The sequence below is a fragment of the Perissodus microlepis genome, chromosome 22 (assembly GCF_051167445.1).
Source record: "Perissodus microlepis isolate ML-2025 ecotype Zambia chromosome 22, ASM5116744v1, whole genome shotgun sequence".
In the NCBI taxonomy this organism is placed as follows: domain Eukaryota; kingdom Metazoa; phylum Chordata; class Actinopteri; order Cichliformes; family Cichlidae; genus Perissodus; species Perissodus microlepis.
In genome coordinates, this window is record NC_140481.1 from 32,035,438 (window position 1) to 32,057,302 (window position 21,865).

At 41.9% G+C, this 21,865-nt stretch overlaps 1 protein-coding gene across 4 annotated transcripts; it reads right to left on the reverse strand.

The window, feature by feature from the left end:
• Positions 1-1,237: 1,237 nt before the first annotated feature.
• On the reverse strand, positions 1,238-20,024 carry LOC146363577 (C-type lectin domain family 4 member E-like). Of its 4 annotated transcripts, none has more exons than XM_084918665.1 (8): positions 12,563-12,847; positions 4,147-4,257; positions 3,184-3,273; positions 3,006-3,080; positions 2,814-2,909; positions 2,599-2,738; positions 2,029-2,156; positions 1,238-1,680 (listed from the first exon to the last, which is right to left on the reverse strand). In XM_084918665.1, exons 1-8 carry the CDS (start codon positions 12,720-12,722, stop codon positions 1,566-1,568), a joined length of 915 nt encoding a protein of 304 aa, XP_084774791.1. In that variant the 5' UTR covers positions 12,723-12,847; the 3' UTR covers positions 1,238-1,565. The 4 variants fall into 4 exon arrangements, with proteins under 4 accessions (XP_084774791.1, XP_084774793.1, XP_084774792.1 ...); XM_084918667.1 differs by lacking the exon at positions 12,563-12,847 and adding an exon at positions 15,762-15,861 and having other exon boundaries at positions 1,241-1,680; XM_084918666.1 differs by lacking the exons at positions 1,238-1,680; positions 2,029-2,156; positions 2,599-2,738; ... (2 more) ...; positions 3,184-3,273; positions 12,563-12,847 and adding exons at positions 15,762-15,915; positions 16,209-16,321; positions 16,581-16,720; ... (1 more) ...; positions 17,822-17,932; positions 18,931-20,024 and having other exon boundaries at positions 4,152-4,257.
• Positions 20,025-21,865: the final 1,841 nt, after the last annotated feature.

Here is a 21,865-nt window from a genome sequence, read left to right on the forward strand (position 1 = left end):
CGAGCTTGTACAGCTGCGACGTAAAACTTTCATAAGCTAAGATGACCTTAAAATAACGGGGCTACGTGCGGTGATGTTAGCACGTTACCATCAACAGGTGGTCAGACTGGGCACTCAGTCAGAGGTTGCGCTCTCCATTTGGCTGCAGGGTCCCTTCATTCTTAACATATCCACATAAGTCGGCTCACATATTCGTGTCGAGCCGAGTGTAAATCCTGAGGCTGAACGGCCTTTGTACAAGCACACATGCTTCTTAGCAGGGCGAAGCTATGAGCTAGAAAGAGCCAGGCTGGCAGACAGCCTGTGTCTGGCCAACCAATCAGAGAGCTCCTTACATCCCACGGTGTGGCTAATTTGAATAGCAGCACGATTTTTAAAATGAAGTTGTTAATCCAACTGCTAATCCAAATGTTAATCCCTGAGTGAACAGGAAAGGGAAATGGATTTTGAAATGCAGTTTATTAAAGTGGAATCCGAAAATGTTTTTTGAAATGAAGACTTAAAAAGCATTTTAAAAATCAGTTTATTAAATTAGAATTCAAAAATGAATTTACGAATGCAGATTTTATTCTACAATTCATTAATTAAGCACAGAATTTTTTATTTCGATGCGCGTGGCTCTTGTGGTCCTCCATACATTTCACATATTTGAATGATTATATTAAATACTGTCTGATTCAAGTTGACCTGGCAGACAAAGAGAAGGTTAACAGTCAAATACTAGTTGTTTCTTTGCAAATGAGGCATTGTTCACCCCTAACACACACACACACACACACACACACACACACACACACACGACTGGTTTGCTATCTTCGTGGGGACATCCCATTGACATAATGCTTTCCCTAGCTGCTTACCCTGACCCTAACCATAACCTAATTGTAACCCTGACACTAAAACAACATTCTGAGTGTAAAAAATGCCTTCAACCCCAAGGGGAACCTGGATTTCGGTCCCCACGAGGGCTGTTGGTTGCCACCAATATAGTAAATGTCAGATTTTGGTCCCCACCAAGACAGTAAGAACCCGTACACACATGACTTTGATACGAACCTTTTCTGTTCCTGTGGACAGACTCCGCCCACACTGAGTTGACACAAAAGATTCAAAGATTTTCTGCAAGACGATTTTTAAGAACACTCTGCAGCTATAACACTGCAGCTACATGTGATATACTCAGTCACTTATGGCATCAGAATTCAATTACAAAGAGAAGACTGATATTGATTTCATTTAATATAAAATACCAGATAAGGAACAGGCATATTAGTCAGCCAAAATAAGGAAATTCTGGAGTTTTCTTTATTTTGTACTTTTATTAGAACAATTTGCTGGAACTACAGAGTAATGAAGTACTTCAGGTTTTTGTGTGGATGACTTCCAACCTTACTGTACAGCACAGAGCACAGAGGGACAATATATGTAATCAATATATGATGCAGAATGAACAAGTAAAGACTGTAAGCTGAGTCTGAGGCTCATGCAGGACATTTCATAGTGAGGTGTCTTTGGTTGGATTATTCAAACATTTCAATCTCACATTTCACATCAAAGCACCAAACTCATTTCTCACAGATGAAGGTCTTTGATCCATAACGTTTGATCCATTTTCCATTTATATCACAACATGCTGCATTGTAATCTGGACTGGCATCCTCCTGTCCTGGTGCCCAGAACCTATTACACGATTAAAATATAAACATTAAAACTCATGATTGTTGTCAAATTCATATAAATCTTATATTTATCAGATTAGACAAAAACAAGGACTTCAGGAGAACATAGTGACGGAGCGCACACAGCATGTGAGTAAACAGGATCAAGAACATGTAACAAAAAGGCACAGAGGGCAGACCCAACAAACTCAAAATGCCGGGTCAGAGAATCACGACCTTGACATATGGGTTAATGCAAAGAAAGATTTCTTCTTTTCTTTTGATTCCATCTGAAGTGATTGTTGAGAAACAGTTCTAATCCATTACTTTGTAACTTTTTATATATATGGCTTAAAATAATATTTCTCACGTTTTTTGAAGCGGTGATCCATTCATCCATTTCCATTCCCATTTGAAAACAAATCTCGATATCCGTTTTTTGATGGCTTGCAGTCCAATCCAGGACTCTCCGCCCATGTTCAGTTCACTAACAAATTGCTAGTTGAGAAAAGACAAAGGGATTTCCATAATTCAGTGCTTCTGTAGTAACATCATCTTGTGAATATGTCTGAAGGAAGAACTAAATGTGATGAAACGTTTCAGTTCTTCCATTGTGCAGAAATCAGAAAAACCCAAAGAATCAATGAATATCAGCTCCTCCTGTAGATCACATGAAAAACTATTATTTTTATTCAAATCCTGTCAGAAGTTTACATTTTCCCCAGTAATTATATACATTTTTTAAGAACTGATTTTCCCACAGGTTGCTGAATTAGTCAACTGTTCAGAAAGTTTTCTTTACTCTTGAAAAATGAGAATCACAAATCCATCGGGGTGGAGACATGAAGCAGGTCACAGACTGACAGCAGGTCAAAAACACAAGTAACAGATCACTGTCAGTTCCATCAAAGATCACGCAGACATGAACAAACACACCCACCTGTTCCTCTTTGCTGTTTATGATCACCAGATCAGCTCCTTTATCCTGACAGTCTCTCCTGCTGTCAGACCAAGTTTTCCTCTCAGTGGATTTAAAGTAAGAGTTGCTTGCAAATCTTATCCATTCCTCAGGACTCTTCCCTTCATGTTAAAGAAATATTTTAATGACCCATTTAATGTCATCTATTACAGAATTGACTATACTTCACATTTTACTTGTGTTAAATTGGAGTTTTTTCTGTGTCAGAGTCTCAATCTCGTCCTTCAGCTGCTTCACTTCTTCCTGTAGCTGATTGTTGTTGGCTTCCATGACTCGAGGACAAAAACAATTTATAAAGCATTAAGACAATTGCGAAGTTGGATTCTCAATTAACTTAATTATTTGCCAAATTCTAAAACCCTTCTGACCTTTCAGGTTGGCCTTCAGCTGGCTGCAATTCTTATTCAGGGCATCATAACTGCTCTGTAGCTGACTGTTGTCATCTGCAATGTGTTGATAACAAAAACAGTTATAATTTTAAAGCCTGAAATTATCTTGAGCAACTTTGACTTTTGCATATAATTCATTTTACTGATTTATTCTTACCAAACACTTTTTCTCCGAGCTGGCTGTAAATGTTGATCAGTTTGTTGGTTCGATTCTGCAGCTGCTCTTTTTCCAAAGTGACTAAAACATCTGGTTAGAAATGCAATAAAACAAGAAGTAATGAACTAATTGTCATGTTTAAGAAACCAGCCCAGATGATTTGAGCACTGAGGGTACACTGTGGTCATAAATGGACATGGTCAGCAACAACACACTGGTAGGCTGTTGTGTTTACAGTGAATGATGCTCAGTTGGTACTAAGGGGTCCAAAGTGTACCAAGATAATATCCTCAACATCATGACACCACAAAGTCTGAAAGGTTGAGCCAAGGCAGGATGGATCAAGGCTTTCGTTTGTTTACACCAAATTCTGATCCTACCAACCAAAGAAATGAAACTCATAACACCAAGCATTGTTTTTCCAGTCTTCTTTTGTCTCATTTTGGTGACCTCATTTTAAGTGTAGCCTCGGTTTGCTGTTCTTAGGAGACAGAAGTGGCTCATAGTGCGGATCACTAGAGGCCCCTTGAGATGATAGTGTAGAAAAAGTCTTGGTAGATGAGCAGTTTCTAAAATACTCAGGCCGGCCCATCAGGCACAAGTATGCCATGTTAATAATCATTAAGTCGTCTGAATTTCTTCCCTATTCTCATGCTTGCTTTTAATAATAGCAGATCATCTTGATTGTGTTTACATGCCTAAATGCATTGAGTTGCTTTTATGTGATGTGCTTCGGTGTACTTACAAGTGGCCAGTGGGTGTGTGTTACATCCTTTTTAAAATTAAGTATGATTATTATCAATGTGGATTTTAATGATTTGGTGCACCCGTAATGTGTATGTAGCTACTCTTGACTGAAATATGAAATCAAAACAAGAACCTAAAAATAGCAGTATAAATATAAAAAGTTTTCTTTTAAAAAGTATCTAAAAAGGAAAATGATGTTGGAATGAAATTCCTCACAGCGTGCCGTGATTCCAGCCATAGTGAGAAGATACAGCACTCCAAGGTTCACTTTGAATGCCGTGAGACAGCTTCTTTTCACCGTTGGAAGCTTCTTTTGGGTGTTTTCATCTAAAGAAGAAAAATAGAGAGAAAAGTGCTGTGAAAGCTAATATAGCAAAGTGGGTGAATCTGCTAACCACTACACAATGGAGAGTTTGCAAGTGAATTGGTGCTCTGTTGAACAAGTCCTTCATACCTTTGACCCTCTCTCTGGTGCTTGGTTGTAAGATGAACAGCTACAAGGAAAAATACCCTCCATGGGTACTTCACATTCACTTCAGTACTCGAGGAGAGCTGCTCGACCACTGTTACACCTCCTTCCAGGATGATTACAAAGCCCTTCCCCGTACCCTATTCGGCCAATCAGATCATCGCTCCATTCTGCTCCTGCCCAACTACAGGCAGAAGGTGAAACAGGAAGCTAAAACCCTGAGGGAGGTGCACCGTTGGTCATGCTGTGGGACTGTTTTTATCACGCAAACTGTGAAATGCTTCGCATGGCTGCTGACAACATCGACGAGTACACAGACTCAGTCTGTAGCTTTATCAAGAAATGCATGGATGATGTCATGCCATCCAGAACAGTTAAACTCTGCCCAAATCAAAAACCATGGATTAACAGTGACGTTTGCACGGCACTTGCGGCACGGAACACAGCTTTTGCCTCCGCAAACACATCGAACTACAAACACGCAAATTACCAACTCTGGAAAACAATTAAAGCAACCAAACATGAGTCCAGGGACCGAGTGGAACAACAGTTTAGCAACCCACAGAGAATGTGGCAGGGACTAAACACAATCACAGACTTTAGAGGGAAAACCAGCACACCGCAGACCACAGCCTCTCTGCATGAGGATCTAAACGCATTCTACGCTAGATTCGACACAGAAAACACCACGAGACCGGACAGTGTGCACGTCATTGATGACATCATCGCGCACACTGTGTCTGAAAAGGATGTGTGGAGGTGCTTCAGACAGGTTAATGCACTCAAAGCTACTGGTCTGGACAGGATTCCCGGCCGTGTCCTCAAGTCATGTGCGGCTCAGCTGGCTGGAGTGTTTACACACATCTTCAACCTTTCCCTCTCTCTGTCTGTAGTCCCAGCCTGCCTCGAAATGGCCCCCCCATCGTCCATGTACCCAAATCTTACACCATCTCTTCATTAAACAACTGGCAACTGGTAGCCCTGACCCCCATTGTGAGCAAATGCTTCGAGAGGCTGGTCAGGGACTTCATCTGCTCTGCACTACCCGACTGACTGGACTCTCTACAAGTCGCATACCACCACAACAGGTCCACTGATAACGCTATAGCCCTGACAGTACATACTGCCCTCTCACACCTGGGGAAGAGAGAGACATATGTGAGAATGTAGATTACAGCTCAGCATTCAATACTAACGTTCCCTCAAAGCTGGACAGAAAACTGCAGGATCTAGGACTGAGCAGCTCTCTCTGCAGCTGGATCCTTAACTTCCTGCCTGACAGACACCAAGTGGTCAGACATCACCTCATCCCCCATCATAATGAACACTGGTGCTCCACAGGGGTGTATACTGAGCCCTCTCCTGTATTCACTCTACACCCATGACTGCATAGGGGTGGGTCTTATCAAGGTAATGAAAAACTTATAGGGAGGAGATCAGCGCCCTGACATACTGGTGCAGAGACAACCATCTCACCCTCAACATCACAAAGACAAAGGAGTTGATAGTGGACTTCCGGAGGTGTAGGGAAGCACATACCCCCATCACGATTCAATGGCGCTGCTGTGGAGAGAGTGAGCAGCTTCTGTTTCCTTGGTATACATCTGGTGGAGGATTTTACATGGTCAGCTCACACAAACAAAACAGTGAAGAAGGTGCTGCAGCACCTCACTGGATGCATCACCACGTGGTATTGCAACAGCATCGCTTACAACTACAAAGCTCTACAAAGAGTGGTGCAGTGTGCTGAAAGGATAATTGGAGGTGAGCTTCCCTCCCCCCTGGACATCTCCAGGAAGCGGTTGCCTGAGGAAAGCAGAGAGGATCATCAAAGACTCGAGTCACCCCAGCCATAAACTGCTTTAACTACTTCCGTCAGGCAGGAGGTACTGCAGTATCCAGTGCTAAACCAGCAGACTGAGGTACAGCTTTTTCCATCAGGCCACCAGACTGTTTAACAGTGACACTTCATAGATACCTAACTCTCACCCTCACCTACCAGAACTTCAAAACTATGCACTCCATATTGTACATATACAGACATGGACAAAATTGTTGGTACCCTTCGGTCAATGAAAGAAAAACCTCACAATGGTCACAGAAATAACTTTAATCTGACAAAAAGCAATAATAAATAAAAATTCTATAAATCCTAACCAATGAAAGTCAGACATTGCTTTTCAACCATGCTTCAACTGAATTATTTAAAAAATAAATGCATGAAACAGGCCTGGACAAAAATGATGGTACCCACAACTTAATATTTCGTTGCACAACCTTTTGAGGCAATCACTGCAATCAAATGATTCCTGTAACTGTCAATGAGACTTCTGCACCTCTCAGCAGGTATTTTGGACCACTCCTCATGTGCAAACTGCTCCAGCTGTTTCTGGTTTAAAGCGCACCTTTTCCAGACTGCGTGTTTCATTTCCTTCCAAAGCTGCTCAATAGGATTGAGGTGAGGGCTCAGAGAAGGACACTTTTAAATGGTCCAATGTTTCCCTCTTAGCCATTCTTGGGTGTTTTTAGCTGTGTTTTGGGTCATTGTCCTGTTGTAAGACCTGCGACTGCGACCAAGCTTTCTGACACTGGCCAGCACATTTCTCTCTAGAATCCCTTGATAGTCTTGAGATTTCATTGTACCCTGCGCAGATTCAAGACACAATGTGCCAGATGCAGCAAAGCAGCCCCAGAACATAACCGAGCCTCCCCCGTGTTTCACAGTTGGGACAGTGTTCTTTTCTTGATATGCTTCATTTTTCTGTCTGTGAACATACAGCTGATGTGCCTTGGCAAAAAGTTTTGCCTCATCTGTCCACAGGACATTCTCCCAAAAGCTTTGTGACTTGTCAACATGTAGTTTTGCATATTCCAGTCTGGCTTTTTTATGATTTGTTTTCAACAATGGTGTCCTCCTTGGTCATCTCCCACTTTCGCTCAAACAACGACACTGATGTTCCTTGAGCATGAAGTTCAGCTTGGATCTCTTTAGAAGTCTTTCTGGGCTCTTTTGTTACCCTTCGGATTATCCGTCTCATTGATTTGTCATCAATTTTCCTCCTGCGGCCACGTCCAGGGAAGTTGGCTACAGTCCCATGGATCTTAACTTTCTCAATAACATGTGCAGCTGTAGTCACAGGAACATCTAGCTGCTTGGAGATGGTCTTATAGCCTTTAGCTTTAACATGCTTGTCTATGATTTTTTTTCTAATCTCCTGAGACAACTCTTTCCTTTGCTTCCTATGGTCCATGTTGAGTGTGGTACTCACCATGTCACCAAACAACACAGTGACTACCTGGAGTCCTATATATAGGCCCACTGACTGATTACAAGATTGTAGACACCTGTGATGCTGATTAGTGGACATACTTTGGATTAACATGTCCCTTTGGTCACATCATTTTCATTCTTTCCTAGGGGTACCATCATTTTTGTTCAGGCCTGTTTCATGCATCTATTTTTTAAATAATTCAGTTGAAGCTTGGTTGAAAAGCAATGTCTGACTTTCATTGGTTAGGATTTATAGAATTTTTATTTATTATTACTTTTGTCAGATTAAAGTTATTTCTTTGACCATTGTGAGTTTTTCTTTCATTGACCGAAGGGTACCAACAATTTTGTCCATGTCTGTGTGCCATTTCTTTTGCACAGTATTCAAACAGCCATTCCATCTCTCGTCAACTAGCAGCTGGTTCATTTGTGCTGCCAGGCACTTGTGCAGTTCAGTCAGCTTCTTCAGCCAGTAGGCATGTACTATGTCAGGGCCTGGTGCTGTCTAACTCTTCATACTGGTAACTTTTTTCTTGGATGTCTGCCACTGTGATGGTCACTGGACCTTGTTCAGGGAGGTCGCTGTGGTCTGCCCTCAGATCCACTAGCCACTGAGCATTGCTGTTATGGGTTGCGTCCTTCTCCCATATGCTCTTCCAGTATTGCTCTGTCTCCAGCCTTGGTGGTTGTTGCCCAGGAAACTCCGGACAGTTTCCTCCAGTACACAGTAATGCCATTTGGGTTATGTAATGCACCAGCTACATTTCAGATGCTAGTGAACAAATTATTGGCTGATGTTCCAAACTCTGTATCTGGATGACATTGTTGTGTATTCCAGTGAATGGGCAGAGCATCTTGCTACATTGGTAGCAGGTTTGCAGGTTTGGAAGCAGGTTTTGAGTGCCTCTCAGCTGCCTCGCTGACTTTGAATCTTGCAAAGTGTGAGTTTGGTAAAAGCACCATTCTCTTTCTGGCCCAACAAGTTGGCAGAGGAAAGGTATGTCCAGTGGATGCAAAGATCGGTGCCATTTCAACCTTTCCCGTTCCTTCTACAAGAAGGGAGCTACATCGTTTTCTTGGAATGGCCAGATATTATCGTCGGTTCTGTAAGAACATTTCAACAGTAGCTGCCCTGTTGACTGCCTTGACCAGTCCATTAGTTCCATTTTCCTGGTCTGATGAATGCCAACATGCCTTACCTACTTACCTAATGCTTCTAACAGAAAAGATTCTATGTGAGTAAGTGTATGGGGTCCCCAGACTTACCTAGTCCTCTTTACTCCCACCACAAGCTTCAAACAAATGAAATACACCAGAGGAGCTCTACACACGTGCCAAACAATTCTAAGCAAGGAAGAGCGAGCCGCGCCCAGCCACAGTTGAGTCTCCTTATCAAGGTGTGCACTCCTGGTTTGTCCAATCAACACCTCCTTCCTCTAATTAGCTGGACATCCCCAAATGTAAGAGTGGTGGTGTACTCATATTGTTCCCCTGACACTGAGAGTACACCATGGCTGGTTCCGTGGAGAACAGATGGTTTATTCTCCTGCCTTTGATCTGTCTGGTGTACCTCTTCAAGCGGCTGGCCAAGGCTGTGAGTCTTTGCTTGGCTGTTTCCAAGGCCTCAGGTATGGACAGCTTGTTATACTTCTTAGGCACCGTCTTTGTTGCACCATTCTTCAGCTCCGTGCTACCATGATCTTAGCCAGCAAGTAGAGCTCCAGCAAGGTGTGATGAAGAAGGCGATACCTAAAAAGTTCAACAAGCTGGCCATGCCTAAGTTCTTGAAAATTGCCAAGCAGCTACTCATAGCTGCTAAATCAGATGTTCCTCACTGAACCATCCAAGGTGTACTTTCAGTGGCAGGGGAACAATATGAGAACAACCCAACAGAGACTGAAGATAGAGCAATACAGGAAGAGTCTTGGAGGAGTGGAGAAGGACGCAAGAGATAACAACAATGCGCAGTTGCTAGTTGTGGTAAAAGCAGACCACAGCAACCTCCCTGTACACAATCAAGTAACCATCACAGTGGCAAATATCCAAGAAAGATTCTCAAGTAGGAAGAGTTGGACAGCACCAAGCCCTGACATGATTCACTCAGACTGGCTAAAGCTAACTGCACTCGATGAGCATCTGACTGAACAAACAAACTGAACCAGCTGCTAATGAATGAGACACACCCAGAATTAGTTACTGTTGGCAGGACAATTGTGATCCCAAATGACCCCCCCAGAAGGAACCAGTCCCATCCAACTACCAACTAAAAACCTGCCTCAATACCACATGGAAGCTCTTGATAGGCATCATGGTGGCTATGATGAACAGACACACAGGTCAAAAAATTAGTGGGATGCAGAACGGAACTGGCAGGAACACTAGAGGGGCAAAACACCAGCAACTGATAGGTGGAGCAGTCATTCGAGACAGCAAGACCAGACTGACCAACCTGTGCACTGCCTGGAAAGACTACAAGAAGGCTTATGACTCCATGCCCCACAACTGGATCCTAGAATACCTAAAACTGCACAGGATCAACAGGACCTCAAGAACCTTCATCGGGAACTCAATGGAGATGTGTTGAACAACACTAGAAGCCAACAAGTCAAAAGCACAAATCACCATCAAGTGTGGGATCTACCAAGGAGATGCCCTGTCCCCACTTCGGTTCTGCATAGGCCTGAACCCCCTCAGCAAGATCATAAACAATGCTGACTATGGAACTAAGCAGTTGTTAGCCACCTTCAGATGGATGGCATCAAGCTGTATGGCAGGATTTAATGAGAAATCGCTTCACTGATCCACACAATAATAGGATCTACAGCAGGCAACGGCAGTGCCTGCATACCAAACACGAAGTCTAATGGATTGAGGAAATCTTTGATCCCGAGCAACTGGCATGGGGGATCTGAAGGCGGTGTCATGGTCCGAGTGAGTGCTGGGTTTTCCTGCATGCCAATGAATCGATCACTGGGCAGAGTCACTACACCCCCCTCGTTTGTGGCACCTGTATGTAATCAGCTGGCAGGCTCTTAAGACCAGCGTTCTCAAACATTCCTCGCCGGAATGTCAGCTAACCCATGTTGGTGAGAGCCATAGTCTAGTAAATCCTGTTTTAGTGTTTTCTCGAGCTAATCCTGTCTTCTCACCCACTGCAACTTTACAGAGGTTTGGATCTTGCCGTCATTAACCACTCTACTTCCCGTCGCTGATTTGTTTTCTGTACTCTGCGCTACTCGCCTGCCTGCCTCCCTGCCCAGCACTTCACAGTGAGTGTATGTGAACTGGTTTAGCCTCACCCGGACCTCTATTCCCCCCAAGCCTCGCCTTCCACCCAGACAATGACTCTGAAAGCGTAACCCAGTAATCCTCTACCTTGTGTGCCTGCTCCAGGCAATACCTAGTGTCATGCCCAGGCTGTTTTCCCCAGCCAACTAAAGAGACTTTTCCCCTTTGGACTCTGCTGCCGCACACACGGTGTGATTCTTGTGTTCATGCTTGACTATTATTGTGGAGATTGTTCTAGCCAAGTCTAGTGCTTCATAACTTTGTTTACTTTCACAGCATTCCTAGTAGTAGTTTTGTCTTTTAGTTCTTGCCAGTCACAGTGTGCATTTAGTTACAGGTTCTTAGTGCCCTAATATGAAGCTGTACGTTAGTTTAGTAGGTTGATTTAATTCAGAGGTCAAGTGTTTTCCCTCTCGCCCTTAGTTCATGGGTAGTGCTTTGTTTACATTCACCTCTTTTCCCTGTGTGCCACTTTTGTTTTCACTATACCGCCGAGCCACCGTGTGGTGTCTGCATTTGAGTCCACTTCCCTGTGTTTGACCGCACGGTCGTGACAGGTGGTTCAGTTTTGTAATAATGATATCTGGGATTATGGTGTTGAACGCTGAGTTCAGGAATAATGGTTATGCTGACCTCCGTGGACAACTTTGCTCTAGAATCAAACTGGAAGAGGTCAAGGAGAGACATAAGTACTCTCTGATGTAGTTATAGTTGTAGTCATAACATCACCAATACTTGCAGTAAATTGCAGATAAAATTCCCTCTGTAGATCCCGATGCTTCCATATTAATGTTCATAGGAAACTATGAACCTAATAGATAAACTGAGATTAATGCACTCTGCCCTACAAATCTTTGAAATATGGTGTCGGACCAGATGCTTATTCTGTATGGCATTACCTTGGCCTCCAGTAACACTGTGAGGAATCTTATCCTAGGTCATCTTATCTTAATGACCTCATAGTTCCTTATCACTCCATTTATTTAAAAGTAGAATGAGAGGCAGAGCCTGCAGCTTTCAGACCAATATTCTGTGGGCCACACAACAAAGCAGTCCCACCGGTTTATTAATTTCTAATCCCGTCTGTCCTGGTCAGTCCAAATTAAAATCTTCACATCTTCAACTCTGTCTCCTCCAGCTTTGTTTACAATCTTTGTGTTAGTGCCACCATCCCCAAACCATATATCATACAAGGTCTCACTATCACTACTCACTATTACTACTCACTAAAAATCACCTCTGACACTCGTCTCTACGCACTACACCATGTCTCCTTTTATGATATAACTGTTATTAATTAAATATTACAAAAACAATATCTTCATGATTTGTTCAAAATAAAAGTGGATATGAACTAGCTTTGAAGACAACCTCTGTTTTTTTTCCCCTTTGGGTACACGTACACAATATATAACAAGACTTCCTGGTATTTATACTTCTGTCTGCACCACTGAAGTACTTCTCTGGAAATAATTTATAGGCATGCAGTTTCTTTTTTTTTCTGCAAACTTTTGAAGATTGAATAGCTATTAAACCTCATTAAAGTATCAACAATAAAATCTTAGTTGGCTCTTCTTTTGAAATTTTTAGCACTTCCTACTTACCAGCTTCGTGTGATTTGACATCATGCTGTTGCCCATCATCTAACATATCCAGCTGGCTGAGTTCTCTCTCTTGTACATCATTGTGAAACCTTCTGCTGTATTTAACTCTGAAATCTGCAGCAGCTTGAATTTGTGCAGACATCTCGATGGGTGAAAACATTTGACCAGGATTCACTGTCTCTTTGTGTCTTTCAAAGTCAGTCAGCTTTTAATAGTCATGAAACAGGAAGCCACAACAGACCAAAGCACAAACACAGAGTGTCAAACTTCATTTGTGCTTTATGTTGTAGTTAGTAGGACTTTTAATAAAAGTCAATTCAAAATAAACAAACAGACAAAAAGTTTTTCATGTTTATCACTTAAATATTTATTTTTTGTCAGCAGCAATAATTTGCAGATAACGCAAATGTGTTTTTCATCAGTCACTAAAAAGAAGCACCTGTTGTTGTTTTTTTCTGACACAGGAAAGAAAGTGACGCATCAGCATATATGGAGGGCCAGGAGTGCCAAAATAAATTAAGTAAATACATCATTAAAAATATAATTAAATGTTTAATTAATTAATTCAGTGGTGAATTAATTCATGTTAATTAATTAATGACAGATTTACTTTATAATTGACAAATATTAAATTATTTAATGATGCGATCGTGGCTCAAGAGTTGGGAGTTCGCCTTGTAATCGGAAGATTGCCAGTTCGAGCCCCGGCTTGGACAGTCTTGGTCGTTGTGTCCTTGGGCAAGACACTTCACCTGTTGCCTACTGGTGGTGGTCAGAGGGCCCAGTGGCGCCAGTGTCCGGCAGCCTCGCCTTTGTCAGTGCGCCCCAGGGCGGCTGTGGCTACAATGTAGCTTCCCATCACCAGTGTATGAATGTGTGCGTGAATGGGTGGATGACTGGATGTGTAAAGTGCTTTGGGGTCCTTAGGGACTAGTAAAGCGCTATACAAATACAGGCCATTTACCATTTACCATATTTATTTAAATCATTTTGTCACTCCTGGCCCTCCAGAATACTAAGGTGAAATTCAGCCTTCACTTTATATTGGAAAAATGTGGTACAATTATCTCTGTCAATGCGCGCTGTGTGGCAGGCAGAGTAGGATCAAAATCCAGGACTCAGAAACCAGGGAGGTAAATAAAAAAAGCTTTGGAAAAAAAAAAAGATGTCCCCAGTTTTTCTTTTTTCCAGTGGCCCTAATCCTCTCTCAAAAGAATGTATACGTGCACTGGGACAACCTGGTGCTGTGTTTTGGTGCTTATTTTCATATGTTACTGTTGCGGTACTTCACTGTCTCGGTAGTGCTACAGAATAGGAGTGACTACAAAGGGAATGTTTTTCAGTATAAAAAGAAGAAAAAAATCAGCAGTTTTACAAAACTTTTTGTTTTGTTTAAGTGTGTGATATATACAGTACATTAAATTACAAAATGCAAAGTGTGAATTAACATGAGAATGGGAATGAATCAACTTATTGGCAGAAATGTGAACCAAAATCTCATTGCAGTTTTACAGCAGCTGAATATAGTGTGGGTGTTCACCCCTATGGTAGCAAACAAAAATATTAATGATGTATTGTGAAAACAAACAATACAAGATTGATCTCTGTGCAGACTAGAAGCTGTCTAACTGTACCATCTTGTGGTGCAAAATGGTATTAAGCATGAACTGGCATTAGCTGTTTAGGGAATTCTAAATCTATGCCTTAAAAATAACATCTGAGCTGATTCCCTTATATTCTGTTAAATGTTTTAACCGGCAGTGCCATGTGAGGACATTGATTTGTGAGCTCTGCACTCGAACCCTTGTATTTACCATATAATTCTTAGAAAATTACGTGATATTACTTCACATATGAGAGCAACAACATATTAGAAAAGAACCATCCGGTCTATGGACAACATGCCCAAAAAAATTCAAGCCAACAAGATGGAGCAGGACACGAGAGCTAGTTGCTGGCCCAGCTAGCCTAGCATGTCCAAATGCCACGGAGACAACTGCGGGCGAGCAGCAGGCAATCCTGAAGGAGCTGCAATGAATGAAGCAAGACTTGCTGGAGAAAATAGATGAAAAGGCTGCAGAGACCCAAACAGAGCTGCGTAACGTCGTTGAGAAGCTCAATAAAAGACTGGATAAGGTTGAAAGCCACACATCTGAGAGCAGGGGAAACACCCATCTGAATATGTGTCGGAAATGCTGAAAAATGCTCTTGGTCCGGAAAAAATGCCGACTCTAGAATAGGCGCATTGGACCCTCTGCACCAAGCCAACTCAAGATGACCAGCCACCCGCGCATTTGTAGTGAAATGTCATTAGTTCACAGAAAAGGAAATACTTCTCAGAAAGGCAGCCGAGGCTGGGGTGATAACAACTGTAGATGGTGATTGTATTCGCGTACTGCCGGACTTCACCCAAGCTGTGAGTAAACAGCGTGCCACCTTTACCGAGGTGAGGAATCTACTTCACAGTTGCAACGGAGTCCACTGAGGTATCCAGCGACGCTGAGGATTACTACCGCGGACGGACAAGAAATGACCTTTAAAGACCCAAAACGTGCGCTTAATATATGTCCAGGGCCAGGACTCGCTCTCCCTTTTTGTTTTCCTGCACTGACAATACATAGTTTGGAGTAACTATGAATGGCCTAAACAGGTACAAGATAATAACGACAATTAAACTCTACAGAGTCCCATTTATGCTTGGGATATGTGTTGTTATATCACTTGTTGCCAGTTAGATATTCCAAAGTTCGGTCTAATACTCTGCGTTTTGGTTTGGGTGTGGACTAGCATGGTAAGCTCTTAAGCATTTAAATAGTTTGAAGACTGAGAAGATGGACTGGGATCACTGGAAGGATAGCAGTCTCCTTTTGAGACCGGTTTCGTTTTGTTTTGTTACTGTTATTGTTGCTGCTACTATTGTTATAGTTATCAGTGCCTTGCTTCTCTATGTGGATTGTACATCCCCCCCCCTTTTTTTTTTTTTGTTTCACCTATCATCCAAGGGGTGGATGAGGTGAAACGTCTTCAAGCAACTTAAAGAAGTCCAGAAGCTTTTCTTTCCAAGGTCCTTAGATAACATATGTAATCAATATATGATGCAGAATGAACAAGTAAAGACTGTAAGCTGAGTCTGAGGCTCATGCAGGACATTTCATAGTGAGGTGTCTTTGGTTGGATTATTCAAACATTTCAAACTCACATTTACATCAAAGCACCAAACTCATTTCTCACAGATGAAGGTCTTCGAGCTGTAACCAACATAATGTTCAACTGCCTGTTTCAAGTTCCCATTATCATCACAGCAGACTCCATAGGAATCATAACTCGTACTCAGCTGTGCTGGTGCCCACAACCTGTCAGAGAAATAAAATATGATATTAAACTGGACTAAACTCAGTGGTTTGAACATGTTTCAATCCTGACTTCTTCAAACTGACTTGTTGTAACTGAACGTCATCACAGACTGCAGATGAAGAGAGTTCAAGCACAGCTGTTCATTCAAAGGAGGATTTCTGCTTTTCTTTACATTCAGTTTGTGGGGCTGTTGGAAAATAGCTCAACTCATGTATTGCTGATCTATCTTCCAAAACATCAATGTTTCACTTCTAAATAATAACTCTGGAATAGAAACAAACTAATGTCTCACGTTTGTGTCAGCGCTGATCCGTCCACCCATTCCCATTTATATCCTCCTGATGTGTGTTTTCCTGTCAGACCAGTCCAGGACTCTCCTCTCATGTTCAGTTCATTGATAAATTCCTTTTTGAGTAGAGATAAAAATATTGTCTCCAGTCATAATTCAGTACTTCTGTTGTAGTGACATCATCTTGTGAATATGTCTGAAGGAAGAATAAATGTGATGAAAGTTTTCAGTTCTTCCATTGTGCAGAAATCAGAGAGAAATTCATCAGAGTGGAAACCGGAAGCAGGTCACAGACTGACAGCAGGTCAAAAACACAAGTAACAGATGACTGTCATCTCCATCAAAGATCACACAGACATGAACAAACACACCCACCTGTTCCTCTCTGCTGTTTATCATCACCAGATCAGCTCCTTTATCCTGACAGGCTCTCCTGCTCTCTTGCCAGTGCTTTGCCTCAGTGGATTTAAAGTAACAGCTGCTTCCAAATCTTGTCCATCGATCGGGACACTTCTCTTAATGTCAAACACATGTTTTAAATACAGTTTCTACTCAGTGCTGAAAGTTACAGGCATTACTTGACTCACAGAGATGTTTTCATATCGTGATTCAAAGGTGTTTTACCTTCCATCTTTTCTTTGAGCTGCTTGACCTCTTCCTGTAGCTGACCGGAGTGATTAGCCAGAAGGCTGAAGTTGTTGCTCAGTTCATTGTTTCTGTTCTGCAGCTGCTCTTTGTCCAAAGTGACTAAAATATCTAGTTAGAAGAGCAACAAAACTGATTTAAAACTTAATAATATCATCGACGGAAGTTTTTCATTTTCCTTTCAAATAAATGAAACAAACATTAGCTTGTTAGCTCCCTAATTATCTCAAGTGAGCTAACTAGCCAGCATAATGATAACAGACCGCCACTGTCTAACATAGTGTGACTGCACCTGTATCACTCTTCAGCAGATTCTGCTGCCTGTCTGCTTTGTTGATATAATCACAGAATCACCGTGTTGAGTGTTGTAGGTGGGGAAGAAATCAGCCCAGATGTTTGTTAATTTATAATGTGTTTTTTTTTATCAAAAACGTTTCCCCAGCGCCCATCTGCTGTTGCTTGTTCTGACACTGTCAGAGAAACTCTCTCCTGCTCGCTCTTCCTGTCCCTGTCAGCTACTCCAACCCTTTTCTTCTGTTCGAGCCATTGAAAGCTACTGAAATAGGGAAGATGTGGTTAGAATGATGGTAGCTGTAGTGTTGGCCAGCCTTCCCTGCCCCCTGAGCACACTGCACTACCCCTCCCCTGCAGCAAGGAAGGAAGAGTGTGAGAGTGTGGTCCCGTTAGAAAGCAGTGTGGATGATTTTTTTGTTTTTCCTGTTCTAGCCTAACTTCATAAAAGGAATAGATGTTAAAAACAAATAAACGTTACATATGTTTCTGCACTATGTATTCAAAGCCCAAAAAAAGATCACATCCTACCAGAGGAAACACTGCAGGAGGAGAATAAGAACTGGACAAAAGCAGGTCTAAAATTTCAAATAGTTTCATGTAGAGATGTCAAATGTAAATAATAATAATTAAAATTATAATAATAATTTTTAATACATGCTGGAATTAAATTCCCTCACAGCGTGTCGTGATTCCAGCCAGCATCAGAAGATACAGCACTCCCAGGTTTACTTCAAAAACTCTGAGCCAGCTTCTTGTTGAAGCTGGAACGTTCTTCTGGAAGTGTTCATCTATGCAGAAAATACACAAAGAGTCCACTGATGAGGCACTAAAGAGACATTTAGTTAATTTCCTTTGTAGGAATGTTAAATCGAGTGGTTCTTGCACATCACAAAATGTGTTTTTTGTAATGTGGCTGCCAATGTTGAGACATGACTACATTTTAGACAAATTTGTGGTCAGCAGCAAAATATATTTTGACCAACAGAAATCAGAAAACTGATATCTTTTTAGCGTGTTTAAGCTGCTGTTGGACAGGTGTGTTTGATTTCTCTTGAAATACTTCAGAAGACAATGTTTCCATGGGAACAGGATACCTAGCAGTCCTGATGTAACAGTTATTTTCTTTATCATATGCACACATGAGTGATATACAAATGTAATACTAAGGAACAACCATGAACTGTAGGAACATTAAGGGCTGATGAGTTAAATGAGTTCTATTGGTTACTCTGTTCTTTAGTACAGTTAAACTCTACAGTTCAAACTACACTTAAACACTTTTAAGTTAAAAGCTTTTTCATCTGTTTGTGTTTCTCCTAATCACATATACTGCATTTTGATAGAGCTGACTTAACAAAGAATTTGTTTAGATATCCATCTGTTCCTTGTCGGACCACAGAACAACTATGAAATACTGATTTAAACGCTTTGCATTAACTAACAGGTTAAAAGAGCTGTGCTGCTCCTATTGGCTGCTTCTCTCTGTCACTCACAGACCTCTTCCTGAAAGCAGAGCAGCAGCTGAACCAGTTTGACTTGAAGCCACAGACACTGAAACAGTCAGACGGTTAGAAACGGAGCTCCTAACTGGGAGTAAACAGGCCCAGTGCAACAAATGATCTGTGTGCCAGTTTGGACTGAAACTGGAAACATATTCTGGGGACATGTGACACGAACACTAATATGTCTTAAAGTGGTCGGATATCAGAGCTTTAAAAGACACTGAACAACACTTTCATCATCAACATTTTCTTTGGTTTTGTCACTTTGATGATTTCCTGCTTACCAGCTTCTTGTAGGCCAACGTCAGGGTGCTGCTCTCCATCATCTAACACCTCCACCTCACTTTGCTCTCTCACTCCTCCATCCTCTTGGGACCCTCTGCTGTATTTCACCCTGAAATCTTCAACACTTTGAATTTCTGTAGACATTTTGAGCTGAAAGATCTTTGAGCAGCTTCACCGTCTGTCTGTGTCTTTAAGTCCGACAGCTTTGAAGAGAAAACAAAGAGGAAGTAAAACAGGACGAGTCACAGTTCTTCTGACACGTCAGGAGGCGTCAAACTGTCAGTTATGTACAAATGAAAACAACATTCAACAAGATCTGAAGTTCAGTTACAAGAATGTAAAACACTGAAAGAAGTTTTGTTTTTAATATTTTCTATCACAGAGATAATAAGCTTTAACTCAGCAGCTGCAGTATGTTTATAATAACACGGCTTTGTTAGACGCTGCCTTCTACAAACTGTAAGTACATAGAAGCAGCAGAGAGAAGAAGTGTTTGTGACACAGGAAATATGTCAGAGTGAACTATTTATTCATCTTTATTTTTACCAGCACAGAAACTAACAGGGCAGCGTGGTGCTGCAGTGGTGAGCACCATCACTTCTTAGACAGAGAGTTCCTGTTTTGGGTGGTTTTGAGTAGAGTCTGCTAGTGTGGGTTTCCTGCTTCCTGCCTCAGTCTAAAGACGTGCTTTCCAGGTTCCTTGTAATCTGGCTGTACATGTAAACTAATACACAGAGAATAAATCAAGCCGGCGTAAAGCCTGTCTTTAAACTGCCTGCTGCAGCAAGAGTACTGACAGGGACTAGAAGGAGAGAGCATATTTCTCCTGTTTTGGCTTCCCTTCATTGGCTTCCTGTTAAATCCAGAATTGAATTCAAAATCCTGCTCCTCACATACAAGGTCTTAAATAATCAGGCCCCATCTTATCTTAATGACCTTGTAGTACCATATCACCCTATTAGAGCACTTCGCTCTCGCTCTGCAGGCCTACTTGTTGTTCCTAGAGTATTTAAAAGTAGAATGGGAGGCAGAGCCTTCAGTTTTCAGGCCCCTCTTCTGTGGAACCAGCTTCCAGTTTGGATTCGGGAGACAGAAACTATCTCTACTTTCAAGATTAGGCTTAAAACTTTCCTTTTTGCTAAAGCATATAGTTAGGGCTGGACCAGGTGACCCTGAATCCTCCCTTAGTTATGCTGCAATAGACGTAGGCTGCCGGGGGATTCCCATGATGCATTGAGTTTTTCCTTTCCAGTCACCTTTCTCACTCACTATGTATTAATAGACGTCTCTGCATTGAATCATATCTGTTATTAACCTCTGTCTCTCTTCCACAGCATGTCTTTTATCCTGTCTTCCTTCTCTCACCCCAACCGGTCGCAGCAGATGGCCCCGCCCCTCCCTGAGCCTGGTTCTGCCGGAGGTTTCTTCCTGTTAAAAGGGAGTTTTTCCTTCCCACTGTCGCCAAAGTGCTTGCTCATAGGGGGTCATATGATTGTTGGGTTTTTCTCTGTATCTATGAAGCGCCTTGAGGCGACTTTTGTTGTGATTTGGCGCTATATAAATAAAATTGAATTGAATTGAATTGAATTGAAACAGTGAAACATGCTGCCTACAAATAGTCACAGAGTTTTTTTTGACTGTGCAAATATGTCTCCTCTCTTTCTAAACTTGAGTCCCCTTCTCATATATCTCATAGAATAGCAGATTTACAGGACAGCTCCAAGTACCTATCCCACAGGCCAACAGGAGCCCTAAAAAAGATGTTCAAAGGTCAGCCACAGCCAAAAACCACCATAAAGCACGAGGTGATAAGCCATCTGAAATGAAGGAATATGATCTTGAATAGATCCAGCTTCATGAAGCATTTTGTGAAAGCTGTTTAGAGCAGGGCTCATTACCTTTAATACTTCTAATACATGTAATCTTTGACACCCACTTTAACTGGCCACGTAAGTGTTTTCCAACACATCCACACAAACACAGAGACACACTAAAGTGTGACTTTATTTATCATCTTTTTAAAAATGACTCTGCACAACAAACTGCTTCCAGTGTTTATAAAATATGTTTTCGAATATGGAAAAAGATAGAAGTCATACATGTGCATTATATGTTTTATGCAGTTCAAACAAGGAAAACACTAATGGGCACATCATTTTCATGATGTTATTTTATTAATGAAATAAAAAGCAGTTTTTCTGTGATCACATGCTGAGAAAGCCCTTCTTTGCTCAAAACAACAATATGTCTTCTAAACCTTTCTTTTAAGTTCAGCTGGCATGTGTTTCCCGAACACAGTGTTGCTTATTCAACAATGTTTTCCCTGATATTTAATGAACGGTCATAATATTAATGGTGAGCTGTATTCATTGAGTTGGTCCTGCAGACTTTTGACATTTCAGTTTACACAACTGTGTTATAAAGAGTGGCCTCTCGTTTGGGGCTCTACTCAGCTCTTCCCAGGAGGGTGGCACGGTCCCCCCCCCTTTGGTGGTCCTCCTCGGGTCCTTGTACTCTGGGGCCTCTGGATATCTGGGGCCTGGATCTCCTCCATACCTGCTTCATGCCCTGGGTGACGGGGCTATGGCTCCCCACACTCCCTAGCAGATCGTTACATGGAGAAACCTTTGGAATACAAGCATGCTGATCCACACAGGTGTGCACACAGGTGTACACACGGGTGTTCACAGACACGGACTACACCTTTCTTGGCTGCTGCCTCAAAGCACATTGTGCGCTGTCTATCTTGCGTGCTGCACAATAGCGTTTAATATTTAGTATCTACTGTTATCTACTGCTAGCTTTATTGTGATGGTGCTGTTTTTTTATTATGTTGCTCTTTTTTTTGTTTGCTTTCGCTTCTGTTTTTTTTTTTCTCCATACAGGTGATCCAGGTGTTTTGTTTGTTTTTCTTTCTTTCTTCCCCCCTTTCTC